The following is a 20,374-nucleotide window of genomic DNA, read 5'->3' as shown; positions in this document are numbered from 1 at the left end:
GAGTCACGAGTCAGACCCGACTCAAAATAAAAAAACAAACGGTTTGACATCTAACTCGTGCCAAGTCAGGGACGAGTAAGATCCGCTGAGCTCGACATTGAAAGTCAGGCTCCCCAAGCCCAAGTTGGTTTAGCTGATAAAAGTTGCGGACCGGATGGGCCGTGCCATTTAAGCACCATATGCACTACCCATGAGTTGAGAACCGTCTAAAGGCTAAAGGCATTCATTCACCGGAGTAGACTAGACTAGAGAGGGAAGAAATGAAAATTCTCAAATTCTTTGTTTTCCAGAAACCCTAATTCCTCCGTAAGAATAAGATAATTAGCAGAAATGTGATTTCTTACAGGATGAGGTAATTTACGAATTTTGGTTCTTTTTTGTTACTTGAATTGATTTTTAGCTGTTATCTGTAGTTGTGTCTTGTTACTGTTTGTTATAATGTCCCTGTGAAATGTTGGGTTTTGAAATTCAGTTACAAGCATGTCTAACTTAAACTTCTTGAATCTTATAGAAAAACTGAAGTTCAGAAAATGCAAACTTCAGATTGATAGTTTGAGGAGAAGGAGGCAATATATGGGACAATCGCGCAATTGTCAGTGAGTATCCAAACTGAAGTCTGTCTGTTTTGAAACCAAATTATCAATATGAAATCCAAGTTACAGTATGAAATGTTACATGTTGCACCAATTTTTATGTACTTAGCTGCATGTTCCACATTCTCCCAACACCTTACATCCTCTTGCGTACGCTTGGCACATAATATTTCGGTATTCTTCTTTCACTACTGACTTCCATTACTCCTTTTCGTTGTGTCGGTATTGGGTATGTCATGTTGTGGAACTTTGTGGTAATGTAAAAAACATTCTGAGTTTGTTCATATTTGATTTATGTAACAATTTTTCAGTTCTCAGAAGATAACCAATGTGCCAAAATATCTAACTCTTAAAGAAAATTAGGTGTATTAAATAGGTCCGATTGGAACAGCAGGCTGATAAATGAGTGGTTAGGCAACAAGGGCCAATATATCAGAGCAATCGACTGTGGGTCACAATTTCATCGACTGTGGTCAGGCTGATAATGCAGTTCACATGGGTTATATAGGTATGATCTCCCTGCATCAGTCCCTACAAAAAAAAATTTATCAGGAAATTGAGTTGTTCTTGAGTTAGCTTAGTTGCTTGGTTGTGGGACTCTTCTCTGTTCCTTTTTTTTTTTGTTAATAGAAAAAAGTAAGGGTGAAAACCTTACTGAGGAGTTACATGAATCAGGGCCTGATGGCCCTGAGAGGTTTCAACTGGTAACTTTAAAATGAGAGTCAGGCTCCTGGTCTACTAGGCTAGCCCCAGTCGGTTGAAGTGGATAGACGGACCTCAAGAATAAAAGTCAACTTAGTCTAGTTAACAAAAGTTATGGACCGGATGAGCCGTGCCATTTTAGTAAGAAGAAGATAATTAGCCAGAAATTTGGATTTGTGAATTGTGAGTCTGTATTGATTTTATGCTGTTAGGAATTCTTGAAAGTAACCTCTTCTTCTTTTAAAGTGGTTGGGAATTTGGATCCTCTTTATGAATTGTACGTACTATAGCAAGTTGAGGGTGGTGTTATATAATAAACCAGACAGAAGCTTAACTAGTTATGATTCCATGGCTACCCAACATAAAGAAGATGAAGAAGATCAGAAGCTTCATATTGTTATGATTCCTTGGTCAGCTTTTGGTCATTTGATACCATTTCTTGAGCTCTCTGACTCCTTGGCTAAGTTGGGTCATCGTATCTCTTTTATATCTACCCCTCGAAATCTTGAAAGACTCGTTCAAATTCAGTCTTCTCCCTCCTTATTCATCAACTTCGTTTCTTTTCCATTACCCAAAGTTGAAAACTTACGTGACCAAGCGGAGTCCACCACTATGGCCAGTGTTGCTCTGGATAGGGTAACACTACCTCAAAGGAAAAACATACGGAGTACAGAAAAATACATAACACTACCTCCGTTTCTGGAAAAAAGGTATTATCACTTTTTCATTTTAACCTAAAAATAGGCCAAATTGAAAAAGTGATAGTAACTGTTTTTCAGAAATGGAGTAATGAAAAGAGGGCGGATCCATTCACACTTTTATTCTCCATTACTAACTATACCTATAACAAGATAACACAAGATAAACTAGAAAAGTTACTGGCTAATTTGGCGAGGTCCGTCTATGTTCCCTGAGATATTGCGAAAATCTGTCAACATATCCATCATTTAGTGACTTATTACCAAACACTTGTTTCAATTCTCTAGCTTTAAATCTGTATTTTTCACCATCTTCACCTACCATTACTGTCCTCAATGACTTAGCAACTGACTCTCTGCTAAAAGTCCCATCTTGTTCATTTCTTTCAATCTCTAACCCAATCTCTTTCCACACCAGTGTTCTTGCATGTAATGGCTGGTCATTTATCATCGGCAACAAGATTAAAGGACAACCGAACCCAAGTGCTTCAATCACAGAACTCCAACCACAGTGATTCAAGAAACATCCTATTGATGGGTGTTCCAATATTCTCATTTGAGGTGCCCAACTGAACCACATAAATCCATTTCCTCTACTCCTTTCCGCAAATCCTACCGGTAACATCTCCTCGGTCGATCTTAGTACCCAGAAAAATGCTAACTTGGATAACTCTAAACCAAGAGCTAACTCAGTTATTTCTGATTGACTTAATGTTGCTTCACTTCCCAGTGCTATATAAACCACTGATTTTTGCTCTTGTCTGTCAAGCCATCCCTTCATCCTCATCCACTCTTCATGATTAGTGTCATTTACGTCGTCTGGTGATGGAGGAGGAGCGAGTAAGCCTACTGGGATGATTGGTTTTTCGCAAAGCTTTTCGAGAAGACACAGGTGCTCGGATTCGAATTCCATACAAGTTCGAATAGCCACGACTTGACAGCCTTGTATGCTACTTCCAAGTCGACGTAGGTCCGAGACTCCCGACCCGTTTACTTCAACATTGCTGAAGAGTTTACGGATTTCATGGACACGAAAAGCCAAATTAGTTGGAAAAGGGATCCAATCGGGAGAAACAGTGAAATCCTCCAGTGTCGTCCTAGTGACAGAATCATTACTCTCTGTATAACCCGATGGACGCCCGAAGAAACAGTGGACGGATGCGATGAACATGCTAAAGAAGCAACAAGGAATGCCTAGCCTTGACGCGATGGGTGGCACCCAGTGAGGAGCGAAGTCGTAAATAATCCAATCTGGTCTTGAAGTTTGCAAGAATATGGACACCGGACCTTCCAAACTGTCATAAGCTTTCTTCAAGTACGGAACTTCATCTACAGGAAGGTCTAAATAAATGTTACCTTACAAAAACTTTCCCTAGGCCAGTCACAGTTTTATCTCTTGGGAACTTTTACATTGCTACTTGAAATTAAGCAAGCATTTTTTTTTCTGCTGAAGCATTAAATTTTCAGTGTGCCAAAATACCCAACTCTTAAAGAAGATTAGGTGTGGTAAATATGTCAGACAGGGGCAGTAGGCTGATAAATGAGTGGTTAGTTAGACAGCAAAGGCTGGTATATAAGAACAATCAATGTGGGTCGTAGTTTCATCCCAATCCAAGCAAATGCAATTCACATGGGTCATGTAAGAATAATCTTCCTCTTCCATTTCTCTGCACAAAAAGATATCAAGTAGTTGAGTTAGCCTAGTTGCTGCCTGCTGGGGAGGGGGGCTGACTCTATTAATTGAGATCAAGGCCGGAATCCCCAAGTTTGCCTAGTAGCTGGGTTGAAAGATTGAATAGAGATCAAACTCGAAATTCCACACATTAATTTCCCACTTCTGTTTAGAAGCATGTCTAACTTATTGAATCTTATACTAGCAAAAGCGAAGTGCAGCAAATGCAAACTCAGATCCATGCAGGCAGTATATGGATGAACGGCAATTATGGGTGCGTATCATAACTGAACTTTGTTTACTTGATACTGTACAAAACTACCAATATGAAATCCAAGTTACTGTATAAAATGTTACATGTTGCACCAATTTGTTATGTATTCAGCTGCATGTTTCACCTTAAATTAAGCGCGTGCTTGTCACAGTAGTACATGATATTTAGGTGAATTCAGAGTGCACTGTAAAACACATGATAAAAACTTGTGCATATCGAAATGAGGAAGAGCCATGTATTTAAAACATTTCATCCAAGTTTAGGTGTGGTCAAAAAAGAGGATGCATCATATGCATGAGACGAATTCATGCGGAAACAGTTGGACAACATAATACATTCAAATGTTAGACTGTATGCATGGGTTGTGCGTGTTTCAATTCTTTTTTATACTAGATTAAGAAAATCCAAGTTATGATATTCCAAATCTAAGTTAGGGTGAACTACCCAATTTCATGCTTTATTAACCCACTCTTGTCACTTGTATCTGCTTCTATCTCTCTCTACAACATTACTCGCAGTCAGGGACATTTTATTCATTGACTCAAACGGATCCGAGTCAGGTCGCGAGTCAAATCTGACTCAAACTACAAAACAAACGGTGACCTCCGACTCATGTCAACTTAGGAACGAGTTAGATCCAAAGTCAGGTAAGCAAAAAACAAACACCATGTGAGGCTCCTAGCCTATTAGGACAACTAGTTAGCTTAGTTGTTATTTGATCCTACAGTAAACTAGAGCGGAGACTCATCCGTTAACCTCGGGCTCCGGGTTAAATAGTTTACCCCAAGTTGGTTTACGAACTGGATGGGCCGTGCAATATAAGCACCATATACACTATCACTGGAGTAGAGACTAGAGACTAGAGAGTGAAGAAATGAAAATCCCCAATTCCCTTTTTGCAAAACCCTAGATCCTATCTAAGAAGAAGATAATTAGCATAACTTAAGTTTCGTACAAGAAATTCAATAGGTAATTTACCAATTTTGTTCTGTTTTATTACTTGAATTGATTTTGTGTTGTTATCTGTAGTTGAATCTTGATACTGTTTGTTATAATGTCTCTATAAAATGTTGGTTTTTGAATCTCTGTTAGAAGTATGTCTAACTTAATGAAATCTTATAGAAAAAGTGAAGTTCAGCAAATGGAAACTCAGATTGATGATTTGAGGAGCAGGCAGTATATGGGATGATCGGCACTTGTTGGTAAGTATCATAACTGAACTCTGTTTACTTGATACAAGAATTACCAATATGAAATCCAAGTTACAGTAATACAATGTGAAATGTTATTGGACCGATCTTTATGTATTCATCTGCATGTTTCACATTCACCCAACACCTTACATTAAGCGTGTGCTTGCCCCACTAGTACATGACATTTAGGTGAGTTTAGAGTACATTGTAAAACGCATGACAAATACTTTGTGCATATTGAAGTAGGCAAGGGTCATGTATTTAAAACAATTCATCCAAGTTTAGGTGTGCTCAAAAAAGAGTGAGCATGAAACGAATTCATGCAGAATCGGTGTTACGACTTGGACAGCATGATGCATTCAAATGTTAGACTGCATGCATGAGTTTTTCCTGTATAACTTGGATTAAGAAAATCTAAGTTAGGTTCAACTACACAATTTCATGCCTTATTAAGCCACTTGTGTCACTTCTGTTCTGTCTCCTCTTTCTATATCGAATATTACAATGGCGAAAGTAGGGTTTGGAGTTTGTTTTATTTTAATTTCCTTCGCGTCTTCTGCTTTCTCTAGAGTAATTTTACCTGAATCCACAATTCTTGATGTCTACGCTTCAATTCAGAAAACTATTGACGTTCTCTCGTTTAATCCTGATCTTCTCCAAGAAGAACAAGAGCAAGATAACGAAAAAGAATGGAGTTATTCTGATTTCTCATCATCATCTTCTTTCAGTGTCAAACTTCAATCTAGAGATACTCTTCTGAAACCAACACATAAAAATTATAGAGCCTTAACCATAGATAGACTCGAACGTGACTCAGCCCGAGTTAAATCAATCATTTCAAAATTGAACCTTGACTCCCTTCATGGAATTTTAAAACCTCGACAAGATGAAGATATAGCAGGTCCAGTTAGTTCAGGGGTGAAGCATGGAAGCGGTGAATATTTCGCCCGAGTTGGAGTCGGTCGTCCTCCTAAACCTCAATACTTAATTCTTGATACAGCTAGTGATATCTCTTGGTTACAGTGTGCACCTTGTATGCAGTGTTATAACCAAACAGGCCCGATATTTGAACCATCTTATTCTTCGTCTTTCTCGTATATCTCTTGTGGGACGCAACTATGTAGGTCACTTGGTGATTCTGGCGGGTTGGCGGGTTGTAGTAACAAAACGTGTCGCTATCTAGCATTTTATGGTGATGGTTCTTATACGGTTGGTGAATTCGTGACAGAAACACTAACGTTTGATACCTCGCATACCAGTCTTGAAAACATCTATATAGGTTGTGGTCATGATAATAGAGGTCTATTTACTGGTGCAGCTGGTTTGTTAGCTCTTGGACGCGGCTCACTTTCATTTCCTTCTCAAGTAAATGCAGTGGCATTTTCTTATTGTTTAGTCGATCGCGATTCTACTTTTTCTTCAGATTTACAATTCGGCTCAGGGGCAGAACCAGCTGATGCAATTACTGCCCCGTTACTTAGTCACCCACTGTATCCTACTTTTTATTACGTGAATTTAACTGGTATTAGCGTCGGAGGTCAACTGTTGAATCTACCCCAGTCAGTTTTCGAAATAAATCCGAGTATACCCAGTGGAGTTATTGTTGATACGGGAACAGGAATAACTCGGTTACGAGCCGACGTATACCTTGCACTACGCGATGCTTTTGTCAAAGCCACGTATAACTTAACATCTGCTGGCGGATTCGCTCTGTTTGATACTTGCTATGATCTATCACTAGAAACTTCAGTTTCTGTTCCATCTGTTGCATTTTGGTTTCCCGGTGGAAAATCCTTGGTTTTACCAGCCAAGAATCTTTTGGTACCTGTTGATGACAAGAAAACGTTCTGTTTCGCTTTTGCAGCATCTAATTCTGAAGTGTCTATCATAGGTAATCTGCAACAGCAAGGGATTCGTGTCAGCTTTAATACTGCAACTTCTGTTGTTGGGTTTTCGCCTAATAGATGCTAGCACGGCGAAGTTATCTGCAAGTGCACTGATCCGCGACGCTGCCGCCATCACAGGTATAAGCTTCTTTTACAGTGACTACGGAGTAGAAGAACTTGAGACATTGGGCCTTGAAGAAGGACAAATTTTGCCAATGACAACAAGTCAACAACATTCTTATGAAAATGGGCCTTGCTGAAGGATAATTAGCTAGAACTTCATTGTCATTAACTACTAATTAAGAACTGTAATTAGTACAATAATTGATAAATCTTAATGTACCTCTCAACTACACCTAATGTGGGTAGTATTAGGTGTAACAATTAGTTGATAATTAAGAGTACAAATTTATTTATGACAATCAAAAAGTTGTTAATAATTAATATTATGGTTGATTATTTATTAAGTTTAGTGGTCAAGTCTCTTTTACTTTTCTGAAATTTTCTGTACTTGTTCATACTTATAAAGAAAAAGGAATAATATTTATTCTCTCTGAGAAATCTTATCAATGATGATCAAGTAGCACACAGTATCTATCACAAAGTTTTGCATACTCATTGCTTGCTGATTATCTACTAATACATTAATAACAACACTTTTGAGTTTTTAATAGTTGTAATTCCTTTGGTTAGCCAAATTTAGAACTGCTTTTGAATACTATAATGTTGATCACAAGGAGGGTGTCAAATTCTAAAGAAGAAATGAATGGGCGCTTCATGGTTGTTAGCTGCTCTCCCAAACTGAGTTTGATGATACATGTGTTAGTAGTTATTATTTGAATAAAGTAGCAAACAAGAGAACCAAATGAAGCAATTCCACTAATGAAACTTCAACCCAACTACCAAGAGTTTGAACAGACTTGTACCTTGTTTGTTTGGGAGTGATTCGGGATCTATTATAATTGGATCAGAGTGATCAAACCCTAAGTGATTCGCGAATGTATCCGAACTGACCGAATCCGAATGATATTTCCGAGCTATTTGAACTCTGAACCTAGTTCCCGGATTATATGGACCTCACGAATGATTCGCGAACGTATCCGAATTGACCGATGATATTTCCGAACTAGAACTCCCACAGGTAACTCTTAGACCATAGTTCTGTTGATTGGTTTTTGTTTGATTTTGTATATACTTTATATTTAAATATAATTATTCAGTTAAAATTTTGTACCGGTAGTTGTTTAACCGGTGTTTTATGTGTTGATTTTTGTTAAAAGTCTATAAACTCGTTTTATAATACATTTATGCGAGTAAATTGTTTACTTCTTGTTAAATAATCACGCTAAAATGTTTTTTTCCATCTTATAAATCATATATGAATAAAATTAGTCTCGTAATAAGGTCATAATACTTATCATATATGTAAGCCGAATTTTAAATGCCGAACTTACATTTATAAAACGAATATGCACGTACGTATGCCATTCCGAATTACTGTCCGAATAACGAACCGTTGACCGGATTTTTGACCGAATCCGACCTATCTGAATCCGTATAATTCCCGTACGTATGTCGTCCCGAACTACTATTCGTTCCCCGAATTGCTAACTAGGGATCAAACTCAGATCGTTTATTTTTCTTTTCCTCATTTTCTCAATGTCTGATTCGAGGTCAGACCCAAAAAAAACAGAGATAAAATAAATTTTTGGGAGCTAAACACAAAAAGCGAGGAGCTAAATAGAAGGTTTTTACGCAATTATGAAGATTTTAACGGGGTAGAGCCAGGGTTAGTCAATCATTAGCTTCTCCTCTGTCTAACTCGGTTTACACATCCGAGTTAGAAGCATTTGGATCAGATTGAGTCACATATCTGAATGGATTCAAAAGATTACAAAATTAAGGTGTAACTTTTTTAACTCCTGATTCGGTACAATTCAGTCAGATCGTTTGTTTTTTCATTTTTCAGTTGTGTGGATGGGTTCGTGCATCTGACTCAGGTACAGTTTAACTGATTTAAAAAGCTTTCTGTAACCCTGATATTGTGTGGTCGATGTAATTTCCTCTTTCTTCCAGATTGATTCTTATGGCATGTTCTGAAATGAAGGTGAAATTGTGATAGATGTCAACAGTCCCACGGAATAATGAGATTGAAACCCAAAAAAAGAAATGGTACTAGTTGGGATTTTATTATTCAATCTCCTCTCCTCCATTATATACATTTGTTAGAAGAGAATCGCATGCTCATCTTTGAGACCATGTGAGTAGGTCCGATTTCATTCTAACAGAAATTAAAAGAAAAAGAAAAGATACTTTTTTCTTCTTCATCAAATTCTTCAACAGAAATCATCATCATTATATCATCAACAATCAACCCAACTCTCACATGTTAACACATGATGATGATGCACTCAAATTCATTCATTCCATTCATTCATACTTCTTTTACCAATTAATTTAATCCACTATTTTAATTACATTCTTAATTATTATAGCTAATTAAGCCAAAATCCAACTACTATTCTTACAAAAAATATGCACACTTGTACTATAAAACTAAAGAAAGAAGAGCTAGGAATATTCAGATTAAACAACAAAGAAAAGTTGAAGAATATATCATAAAACTGATTAACTACTTTAATTAACTGATTACATAAACAAGTATATTTGGACTGAATAGTTGACTACAATCTGTCTCTCTATAATAAGGTATTTCACACAAACTCTTTTTTACATGCATACATTTATTGTTTACTATACACTTCTATATATTATCCTATTTTGCTGTAACTGAACTTCAGAACAAGCTGTCATCAACTATATCACCTGTAATGATAGTTATGAAGATTGTTCATGAAGAGTTGTCATCGATTCCGAAAACGACCAAAGCCGCAAAGCTTCACTAGCACTTGCTCCAAGTTTTGAAGGTGAAGCTTCGTTACAGTCTGAGAAATATTTCCCGGATACACCTAGTACTCTCGGATGTGTAGCTACATAACAAGTTGTAGCTGCAGCTTGAGGAATTGTTTTTAATAGTTTTGAAGCCAAGAAAAATGCAAGATCGGTAACAATTCCTTCTCTATCTCTAGTAAGTCTAGTTCTTACTATCCCTGGATGTACACAGTTTACACTCACATTTGCTTCCATCTTCTGCGAAAAATAAAACAAAATGTTAAGATTCAAGCTAGCAAAAGCCAGAACAAAATTTGTATTTTCCTTGGTTAATCCTATCTTGATTATGCGCGACAAATGAAGATAATGATCGACTCGTTCGTTTGTTTAATTATACCTTTAATCTCTGTGCAAGTTCCTTAGTGTGTAAGACATTAGCGAGCTTCGAGAGCGCATATGCACGTGTGGCGTCGTAATGGCTGTAACAGATTCAGACAAATTTACTGATTAAAGTTAAGTATTATCATAATAATCTTCAGATTAATTCATCATTCCAGACAAAAATTATAAAGATCTACGCAATCCTAAATTATAATTATCTAATATCTTCATGTTACTTCATGTATTCCTGTTTTTCAGAACACTGCGAGGGAATAATAAACTCTGTATCTACGACCTTTCCTTGCAGATCAGTTTTTAGACGGAAGTTTCTGCAGTATTTTATTACCTCTTATTTTTAGTGATGAGTTCGAGATATCCAAGTCCATCCCCAGAGAACCAACTATGAATACTCGAAGAAACGTTCACTATCCGTCCTTGTACCCCGGTTTCTTTTGTCGTTTCGATCATCTTGTTCAGCAAGAGATTGGTTAACAGAAAATGACCTGTAATCAAAGTAGAAAACAAGAAAAATATTAAGAGTTTTAGTTTTGGAGATAATAATAACCAAGTTCTTAATTATAATTAGTGGTGAAGTTTACCTAAATAATTTGTAGCGAACGTCATTTCGATACCATCTTCAGTGATTCCATAATCATGTGAGAATTTTCCAGCGTTGTTTCTGAAGAACATAGCCAAAAAATAATAATTAATCCACTGAGAATATCAACATGTAATTAGAAAGAGGAAATGAACGAACGATAAGTTAACTGATGAGTACTTACATGAGAAGATTGAGAGGTAAATTAAGAGATTCAAAGTCGGAAACAAAATTTCTAACAGAAGACTGAGAACTAAGATCAAGAGACATAACAATAATCTCAGAATCAGGAACCTCCATTAATATACGAGCTCTAGTTTCTTCAGCAGTTTTAATACTCCGTGCTGGTATAACTATTCTCGCTCCTCTCTTTGCTAATATATGAGCAGTCTCCGCTCCGATACCTGACGTAGCACCTATCATAGAAAAAAACACAGACCATTAGAAAACACTCATATTTTCTATCCTTCTGTTTCAAGCCGGTTTTAAAAGAGAGTTAGGTTCATGCGTGCTTTAACATAATCATTACCTGTGATAATAGCCGTAATGGAACGAAGATCAGGACAAGCACTAGTGACTTGTTCAGCTGTGGACCTTGAACCGAAACCACTTGCTCCAACTGAGCCAACAAGGTATTTTACTGTTTCAAGCATTTTGGAAACCGGAGTACAACAACAATAATAATAGTACTGTTGTTTGTGGTTTTGCAAATTTGGTGCTATGAGTTTGTGTTTTTGTTCTCTTCTTGTAGATGATGTTGATGCTGCAGCAGCAGTACTGTGTTTGTTGAAGCTTTATTAAAGAGAAGCAGCCAAAGAAGGAAAGGGAAGTATGGGGAGAAGTATTGACAAAACACAGAGATGATGCTGAAACAGAAAGTTAAAGGTATTTTAGAAGAAGAAGAGAAAAGAAGCTGCTTTTGTCAGGAGGTTGCAGACACTTGCAGTATGGTTTGATGCACGACTGCTACAATATCTTAGATAGAGAGAGAGATGGTGGGATTGTGTGTTTTTGAATTGGTGGTTCTGAGGGAAAGATGGGTGTGAGAGAGAGATAGGGAAAAAAAAGTAAGTTTGGAGGTGGTGATGATGATGAAGAGAAGAGTGGGGATTCAATATAAAGGGGAAGAAGAAAGAAGAGAGAACCAAAAAATAAGACAATTTTTTATTTTATTTTTTATAATTATTTTATTAATTTGAATGAGAAGTTACAAAAATAATCTCATTGCTAATCCTGACAAATTGTGTTCTTAATTACGCGTTAAAACAACTAATGTAATGAGTTGATAAACATTGCTCTCATGGCATCTTCCAACTCAAAAAACAACCCCCTATTCCCAACTAGAAATAGAAATTGCTAGATCCCTTTATAGACAAATGCTATTAATCTCACACGAAAGTTATGAGATTACGGACACCAGATTTTAACTATCAACCTTTAATTTTAATCATGAAATTTTCCCTGGCGAACTATCAACCTCTAACTTTAACCATGAGATGTTCCCTGGCGAAGTAGAATTGGTGCTCAAAAATAGACATATGTATATGGTTATGTTGCAGAGTTTCCGAATATCCAACTTAAAACAACAAATTGTTGCGTGCTTTAATTGATCCAAATTATATCGGTGGTTTTAATGTTCATGTGTAATTATTATTAACAAATCATTCACAAAAGCGATGCATTATATTTGAACCAATGTGGAAACGAAATGAACCGGATGCATACAAATTAATCTGCTCTAAAACCATATCAAAATAGCTAATTATTTTATTTATTTTACTACGCCCACAAATACCAGCAACAAGGAAGTTTCCAAATTATACATAGGTTTAACTTCATAGTCCATATGCCAATTGAGACCGGTGATTCCAATGGAATTTGGTAACTTAATAGCTCTGTTTTTCATAAAAACCTTGCTTAATTGCCAATTAAAATGCCAATATTAACTAAAAAGAAGTTCATGACAAGATAGATGAAGGCTAGCTTAAGAGGATTCATTCAAGCCTTTAGACTAAAAAGTGAATCAGAAAGTAGGATATGTACATCATGAACGATTAAAGCCTGAAAAAGGCAGTTTATTCATTCATTTCATTCTTCATCCCTATCTATTAAAAATTTCCCCTTTTTCTCTATTAAAAAAGAATCCACCTTTCCATTAATCATACAGTAGTAGGACCTTACCCCTCACGATCCCCCTTTCATTATCTTCATTCTTCATGTACGGTCAGTCACTTGCTCCTCATCCCGTTTCCGCAAAGACGTACAATATTGCGACAATTAAATAATTTCGAACTCAAATTATGTATATCATCGAAATTAATCAGTTTGTCGATTGTTTTTTTACACATTATCTGTTTACTATCATTTTCAGCACAATATTGTTTATCTCAACAAACAAGAAATGGATGGTTGAGCTAGGACTGTGACCAACTTTTGGATTGTCCTGTGACCAACTTTATGGATCACAATGTTTACATTTTACCGGTGTATTCTTTATTCTTTTACTATATTATCTATATATATCTTTATTTTTGCCAATCAAAAAAAAACAAAGAAATTGATGGTTGAGCTAGGACTAGAATCTTGCGGTAACATAAGCCAAAAACCCTTTGAAGTGCACAGTAGTGCAGTACCAAAATGGTCCATGTAATGAGCCAAAGAGTGTTGTATATGAAGTAACAAAAGAAAAGACTTAAAGTACGACAAATTGTTTATACGATCAAATTGGCAAAGCAGAAAAATATAACAAATCATTTTTCTAAAAAGATAAAGAAATAAAATCATCCCAGGAGGGGTAATAAGGAAGTCGGCGATTAGTTAATCAAAGGGGGGTGTTTAAGGGTGGCGGGCAACTGTCATCAAGGTGGTTCCGGTACTATTATTAGTGTTGCATTTTTAATAAACAAATAACTCAAACTATAATACTATTACCAGTACATTGTATCGTCCTTGAGAAGGAAATTTGCACGTGAGGTCTCGGGCTATACAGTAGTTTGGTCAATCCGACCGTTTCCTCGAATTATGCGACATCCCTTGCCGGAATTTGGATAAACAAGTGCCATAAATTTGCACCATAAGGCCAAGGCATTAGTAACGCGGTGAAATCAGTATTTGCATTTAAAAAGGAATTGCACTTCCCAAGCATCATGTGAAACATAAAAATATTTGAAATTTGATCTATGAGCATAATACCCGGTGTCAACAAGTTATCTATGTGCCATACTGTTCGATTTTTTTTATGTGATCTAGATGTATCGCAACCAAGTGTCAACAAGTTTTCTCTCTTACCATACCATGGCTTATTTGCAGGATGGTTGGGTTAAATTATGCAGTTTACTGGGTAGATGTTTTGATGTGTGAACGATGTTTTCTAGTGCACCACAATACCCAAACATTTACTTAGGAAATTGCAACAACCAACAAGATCTGCAATCAAGAACCCATTTTCAATTCCAACATGGTAAGATTGTTTGGATATATGCTCTCAAAAGTCCTAACTGTATTAATGAACTCATACTGTTCCTAGCTAGCAATACTCTAGGGTTTCTGAAGCTTCTTTTCACACCACCACAAAGTAGCTAGAGAGACTCCTAGAGTGAAGTAATTGTCGCCATTTTTTTTCTGTCATTTTCCCAAGAAATGAAGAAAATCGAGATGAATGAATTCCATCCATGATTCAGTCTCTGACTCTCTCTGGTCTTCCTGTTTCCGTTTCACAGCACATAATATATGGCTAGTCAATATATAGCACCTTTCTAGACTCTAGCCTCTATATAGTCTAGCTAGTGTTCTGTTTTCTTTATTTGTTGTTTGGGGCTCTCGAGGAAGAAGATATGCAAAGACCAACATAAGTCAGCTTTTAATATTTCAGCATTCAGTTTGACCATTTTGAGTTGGAACTATAAACTAGGAGTTAATGTATTTAGCAAGCTTGGCCAGTAAGTCCATCTTCAACTCTCAACATTCTAAACCTCTTGGGAGTGGAAACTACTTGAAACTATCGACTATAGGAAGCATTGAGTAATTAACTTAGGTTATGGTCATTTCGATTCAAGCTCAAAAGCCTTGCCGAAAGTGTAAATTCATGTTATGTATCAACCATCTGAAACGTGAAGTTGGAATGAACTTCCCAATGCCAACAATTTGGCGCAGGAAAATTTCACTTTTGTGCCAAACCATTAGGCATAGAGAATCTAAGCAATCACATTGACACATCTGTACTAATGATCCAATCCGAATTTACATTTTGGTGCCCGTAAAAGACTTAACTCCTAATCAGGCTTGAACATCATCCACAGTAAGGATTTGCTTTACAAGGGGTTATCAAATTCTACAACCATCACTACCAAGTAAAAAGATCGTATATGAAATTGTATATGTTTTCTTTAACAGATATGTTTCAGATCTGGTAGATTTCTTTTTTAGTAGAATGATACTCTTTTGAAATCGTATATGTCTTGCAAATAGTCTCGTTAACCTGTTGTGACGATGACAAAAATTGTGTGCATTATATTTAGCGATTGAAGAAAAAAAAGAAGAAATCCCCTAACGAGATTCGAACATGTACATGCACATGTACAAGTAGTGGCCCACCAAACGAGATGTGCTTAATTTAATTGGTCAAATATTATCAATCATCCGTGATTTGATGATCAAAACCATCATCTCTACCTGGAGTATTGATATAGAATCCATTGGATGAGTTGGTCAAATTAAGCTGGTGAGTAACCATCAAATATTCTCTATAAAAATCGTTATTACTCAGAGGAATTAGTTAAGAGCACACCCCACTATTAGCCATGATTTAATTTATTTTGGAGCTCCTTGGAGATCAATAATGTGATTATAACATGGGTCGTTGCCAGTTGGGTACAGATTCAAGTTGGCGCCTTGGTGGTAATACTCGTGCCCTGCTTAGTATGCAAGAGTTGGGGAAAATTCGTTAACATTATTGGTGGCTCAAAAAGTCGGCTAAGCGCGTGGCATTCTTGTATTATAACATATAGGCAGGAAACTTATCCTTCTCTATGAGTTTATGCAGACGACTGTTTAGCAACTTTAAATTTACCAAGCAATTACGAATTTAGTGGATGCAAAACAAAATTCCAATATTTCAGTGATTATATAACATAATGTGTGTTTCCATCTCGTATGTAGTGTTTGAAGCTTTCTCTCTGTAGTGCATGTCTAAAATGATTTAACAACCGGAGCTTATTGAAGTTCTCTCCCGTTAGCGCATGTCTAAACTGTTTTAGCAACCGGAGATTGACTGATCTTGTTATTATCACCGGATGTATTTGAGTTTACAAATAAATTTGCACATGCAAAACCGTTGACTAGCATGATAGGAACTAAGATGTTCAACATGTACAACTACTTTGAATCATGTGATGATCATTATCCTTTGATTACTTTTTTTTCTCCTCTTAAATATTAGTAATTTATAAGAATCATTAGTTAATTATTGATGATTGATTGAATATTTATTTATTGGTAACTTATAAAAAACACAACCTCCTCCTATCCTATTCTTAAAGCAATATTAGTGATCTACTCTTCTTTCTCTTACTAATTATTGGTTGATTAGCTTTTGAAGTTAAATTTAGATTTTAATCTTGTTGAAAAGGATGGAAATCTAACTAAACTATAAATCTCATTCCCTCTCACTCTCCCTAGCTTTACTACTCTTTTTCACTAGTCACTGAAACCAATCAACAAAATCAGCATATATTATTTGGTTTTTAACCTTGTTGGTGAAAAGGGTGGAAACCAGTATTTAACTATCAACATTCCCCGGAGACTCTGGTCAATAGTAGAGGACCAGTTTGTTACCGTATTTAGCATAAATTGGTCCATAACCTACTTTAAGAACTTTGGGACAGGTTTATACATATATCGAAAGTGTTGTAGCTTAGAATTAGGTTTCCCGATTCTTGTCCAACTAGCCAGTAGGAATTACATGCATGCATAAATATATATATGTTCAACCTCGATTATTCTATCCTAATACATATATATTCAGGGTACTTAAAAAAATTCGTGTTTTACTATGCGGCTGCTAGGTAAAAGAAAACGTGAAACAAGAAGAAGTAAGAAAGAAAATTACTCAAAAAAATAAAAAACCTTGAAACCCCCCATCTTGATGACAAGTTGGTGCATGATATACCTATCAACCTTCCTTTCAAGTCTCTTATGCGGTTTAAGTGTGTATCTAGAGGTGTAAAACGTGCCGCCCGGCACAGTCCGGCACACGAAGTCGCGTGCTTCACGTGTCATGTGTTGTGTTGTGCTGTGCCAACGATTTAAACGTGTTGTGCCGTGCGGTGCTTTACTAGTGAAAAGCTAGGTACAACGCTGTCCACGGGCACAACACACGAATAAACGTGCTGGGCCGTGCTGGCACACATGTTGTAAATAATTTGAAATCACTTAATGGTATACATTAAGTCGGACATTATCACGAGAATCTAAATAGACAACATATCATTTGAAATTATTTCAAGTAAAATTAACAAGTTTATTCAATAAAAAGAAATAACCCATCAATATAACATTAGATCATTGTCATGTAAATTAGCGTTCTAGTCAAATATACGTAACGACATTATAACAACGATATTGAAATATATTTTCCAATTATTTAGGTATTATATTGTGTTGTTATAAAAATAAGTTAGCATAAAATGTCAAAATGAAATATATTTTCTAAATATTTAGGTGTTATATGTGTTGTTAAAAAAATAAGCTAGAATAAAATGTCAAAAACTAGCTAGAATACTGACTCTTATGTGAAATTTACACACAATGTGATGTATTATGTTTTCTTTTTTGGTGTACTTGTGCATGTTATGACGTGCTTTCTTAACGTGTTGTGCTCGACTGGGCCATGTACTTATCCGTGCCACGTGATGTGCTGTGCTATTGTGCCGATTAGGCTAACCCAGCACAACCCATGAGACTAACGTGCTGGGCTGGGCTGGGTTGGGCTCAGGTTTTAGCGTGGGCTGGGTTGTGCTCGTGCTAGCGCAGCCCAATTTACACCTCTGTGTGTATCCAAGAGGTGGCAGTCGCTTATTCAGGAACCGTTTTTCGTTAAGTTACACAATAATCGATCAAAAAGACATCCTAAACTCCTCATCACGACTAGCGGCAACGATGGTTCATTATTAATCTTATCACCAGAGGATGAGTTTAAAGGTGGAGTAGCAGTGTAGCACGTCTTAAATTGACGATTCCATCTGAAGCTACACGTATGTTAAACCCTATCAATGGGTTATTTTGTTTTGTTAATATAAGAAAAGGTTTATCTCGTATATATAACTTCAGCACCCGACAAGTGAGTCCATGGGTGCGTACATCACTTCCGTTAATGGAGAATGCTAATCCATGTCCAAATTATGCATTTGGTTTTGATCCTTTTACTGGTAAACACAAAGTATTGTGCATGTGGGAGATATCCCGATATGCTCCTGGGGATGGAAATGGAATGGTGCATGTGAAAGTTGATATTAGTTGTGAAGTTTTTACTGTTGGTGAAAATAAATGGAGGAAACTAGATGATGTGCCGCCCGTGGTTAGGTTACATGGACGTCCTGTTTATGCAAACGGCTCCATCTATATAAGGAATTCTAGTTTGAGTTATTTTGCCCCTCCGGATAATGAACTCATTCTGGCATTTGATGTTGGAACTGAAAAGTTTAGAGTAATTGAGATCCCCAAATTCATCGTTAATTATTCTGGGACTTCAAGAGAAAGTTGTAGTTTTCTGGCAGAATATTTATTACAAGTAGATGGATACATGGCTCTATTGGATAGAGTAGACGAGCATGTTGTCAAATTATGGATATCTGATGATAGTTACAATGAGAAGAAGAGGACTACAAAGCGGACCGAGGAAACCATATCGCTTCCTTTTTCGTGGGAAAGAGGGTGTACTCTTGCAGTCGAAGGAACAAATCACCTAATCATAAAAACAACTGTTCCAAGGGGTGAGACTCTTCCTAGAGCATTTGTGAGTGTCTATATTTATGACCGGGTTATGAAGAGTTCTCAGAAGATTGACATCACTGGCATATCAATAACACGTCAATATGGTTACGACATGTTTATTTATCACGAAAGTCTTCTACCTGTTCACCAAAAGCCAGCTGCAGAAGAGATGCCCGATCAATCTACCAGCTACACCACTGGTTTAAAAATGGAAGAAGACACCTCACAAATAGTTGACCAAATGGAAATCGATTAGGCACTAATTTGGATTAAGTTACGCGTTAGAATTTCTTGGATACTGATCTGACTATATATATGCTTATTTTCTGTTTGTTTAGTGCGTCTTTTGAGTCTTTGACAATATATTTGCGCTAGCTAGCTCGTTTTTATCACGATGCCAAGATTGTAAGCAGACATGGCGCTGGTTAACAGCTTAATCATATCAGTTAATCAATTTACTACTAATTAATACCTTTCGTTTCCGCAGAAATTCTACTATCACTTTTCATTCTAGACTAAAATGCAGAAACATAGATAATACTGTTTACTTTTCTGTGGTGGATTATTTTGGTTCTTACTAACTTCATTTGACTACCAAGTTAATTACAAACATGGTCACATCTGTCCCACTCCTAATAATAATACAGGTTTGATCAGGATGAATAATGTAATCAATGGAGTTCAATTAGTGGTAATAATACTAATTTCGATTTAGTTAAGCTCCAATGATTGTATTCTTCTGCATAAGTATATATGTGAGCTTTCCAATCCAATCCAGTCGCATGCATCAATATATTAATTAGGGTGTTGGGGTTCTCCAGCTCTCTAATCCCTTCTGTTAATTTTGGATTTCCTTCCTCATTATAATTATTTTAATTGGGTAGATGAAACCTATAATCATCTTCCACTAATTCTTATTATTATAGGGACTTCATTTCACTCGTATTCACTGGGCTGCTGGATTGTGAAAGGTCTTGGCATTTATCGACTGAAATTATGGAACTGCAAACTTTAATAGTATAAGAAGAAGAAGAAGCTCCTTTCAAAGGTAGAAAATCATCAATTATTGGTTGGATTATCAGAAAATCAACTATTTCTAAGACTAAAAGGTTTGCACAATTATGCAATGAAGCTTATCGGAAAAAAGAAAAAGTGACCGTCAACAGCAGGGTTCGAACCTGCGCGGGCGAAGCCCAACAGATTTCAAGTCTGTCTCCTTAACCACTCGGACATATTGACAACGGATGTACAAGAAGCTAAATTTTCTATATCTCAATCATTGTAATGCTAGCAGGCAATGAGACTACTCTCACAGCATCACTGCCCCTGGTCGTTTCTTTAATTTTATTGGACACAAAGTTGTCAATTTTATTGATAAGCAGTGCGTCGTCATTGAGGTTTTAATCAGAACTACCGCGGCTTAGTTTATCAATAGGTTTCGTTGGCTAAGTGCACAATAAGAAACTCAAAAAGAAACAAGTCGTGTTTATCTGTTA

At 36.5% G+C, this 20,374-nt stretch overlaps 3 protein-coding genes and 1 non-coding gene across 4 annotated transcripts; 1 reads left to right on the top strand and 3 right to left on the bottom strand.

The window, feature by feature from the left end:
* Nucleotides 1-2,177: 2,177 nt before the first annotated feature.
* LOC113325086 (UDP-glycosyltransferase 91C1-like) lies at nucleotides 2,178-3,164 on the bottom strand. The gene has a single exon (XM_026573319.1). The coding sequence runs from the start codon at nucleotides 3,162-3,164 to the stop codon at nucleotides 2,178-2,180; it is 987 nt and encodes a 328-aa protein (XP_026429104.1).
* Nucleotides 3,165-5,484: 2,320 nt separating this feature from the next.
* Nucleotides 5,485-7,103, top strand: LOC113325085 (protein ASPARTIC PROTEASE IN GUARD CELL 1-like). The gene has a single exon (XM_026573318.1). It carries the CDS (start codon nucleotides 5,637-5,639, stop codon nucleotides 7,101-7,103), a length of 1,467 nt encoding a protein of 488 aa, XP_026429103.1. The 5' UTR covers nucleotides 5,485-5,636.
* Nucleotides 7,104-9,632: 2,529 nt separating this feature from the next.
* On the bottom strand, nucleotides 9,633-11,986 carry LOC113320950 (short-chain dehydrogenase TIC 32, chloroplastic-like). Its single transcript, XM_026568853.1, has 6 exons — nucleotides 11,419-11,986; nucleotides 11,074-11,305; nucleotides 10,891-10,970; nucleotides 10,638-10,794; nucleotides 10,308-10,389; nucleotides 9,633-10,168 (listed from the first exon to the last, which is right to left on the bottom strand). The coding sequence occupies exons 1-6, from the start codon at nucleotides 11,540-11,542 to the stop codon at nucleotides 9,857-9,859; spliced, it is 987 nt and encodes a 328-aa protein (XP_026424638.1). The 5' UTR covers nucleotides 11,543-11,986; the 3' UTR covers nucleotides 9,633-9,856.
* Nucleotides 11,987-20,035: 8,049 nt separating this feature from the next.
* Nucleotides 20,036-20,117, bottom strand: TRNAS-UGA. Its single transcript has one exon. It is a non-coding gene; the product is annotated as a tRNA-Ser (tRNA).
* Nucleotides 20,118-20,374: the final 257 nt, after the last annotated feature.

The sequence above is a fragment of the Papaver somniferum genome, chromosome 11, assembly GCF_003573695.1.
Source record: "Papaver somniferum cultivar HN1 chromosome 11, ASM357369v1, whole genome shotgun sequence".
Lineage (NCBI taxonomy): Eukaryota > Viridiplantae > Streptophyta > Magnoliopsida > Ranunculales > Papaveraceae > Papaver > Papaver somniferum.
This window is presented reverse-complemented; position numbering and strand designations above follow the sequence as displayed.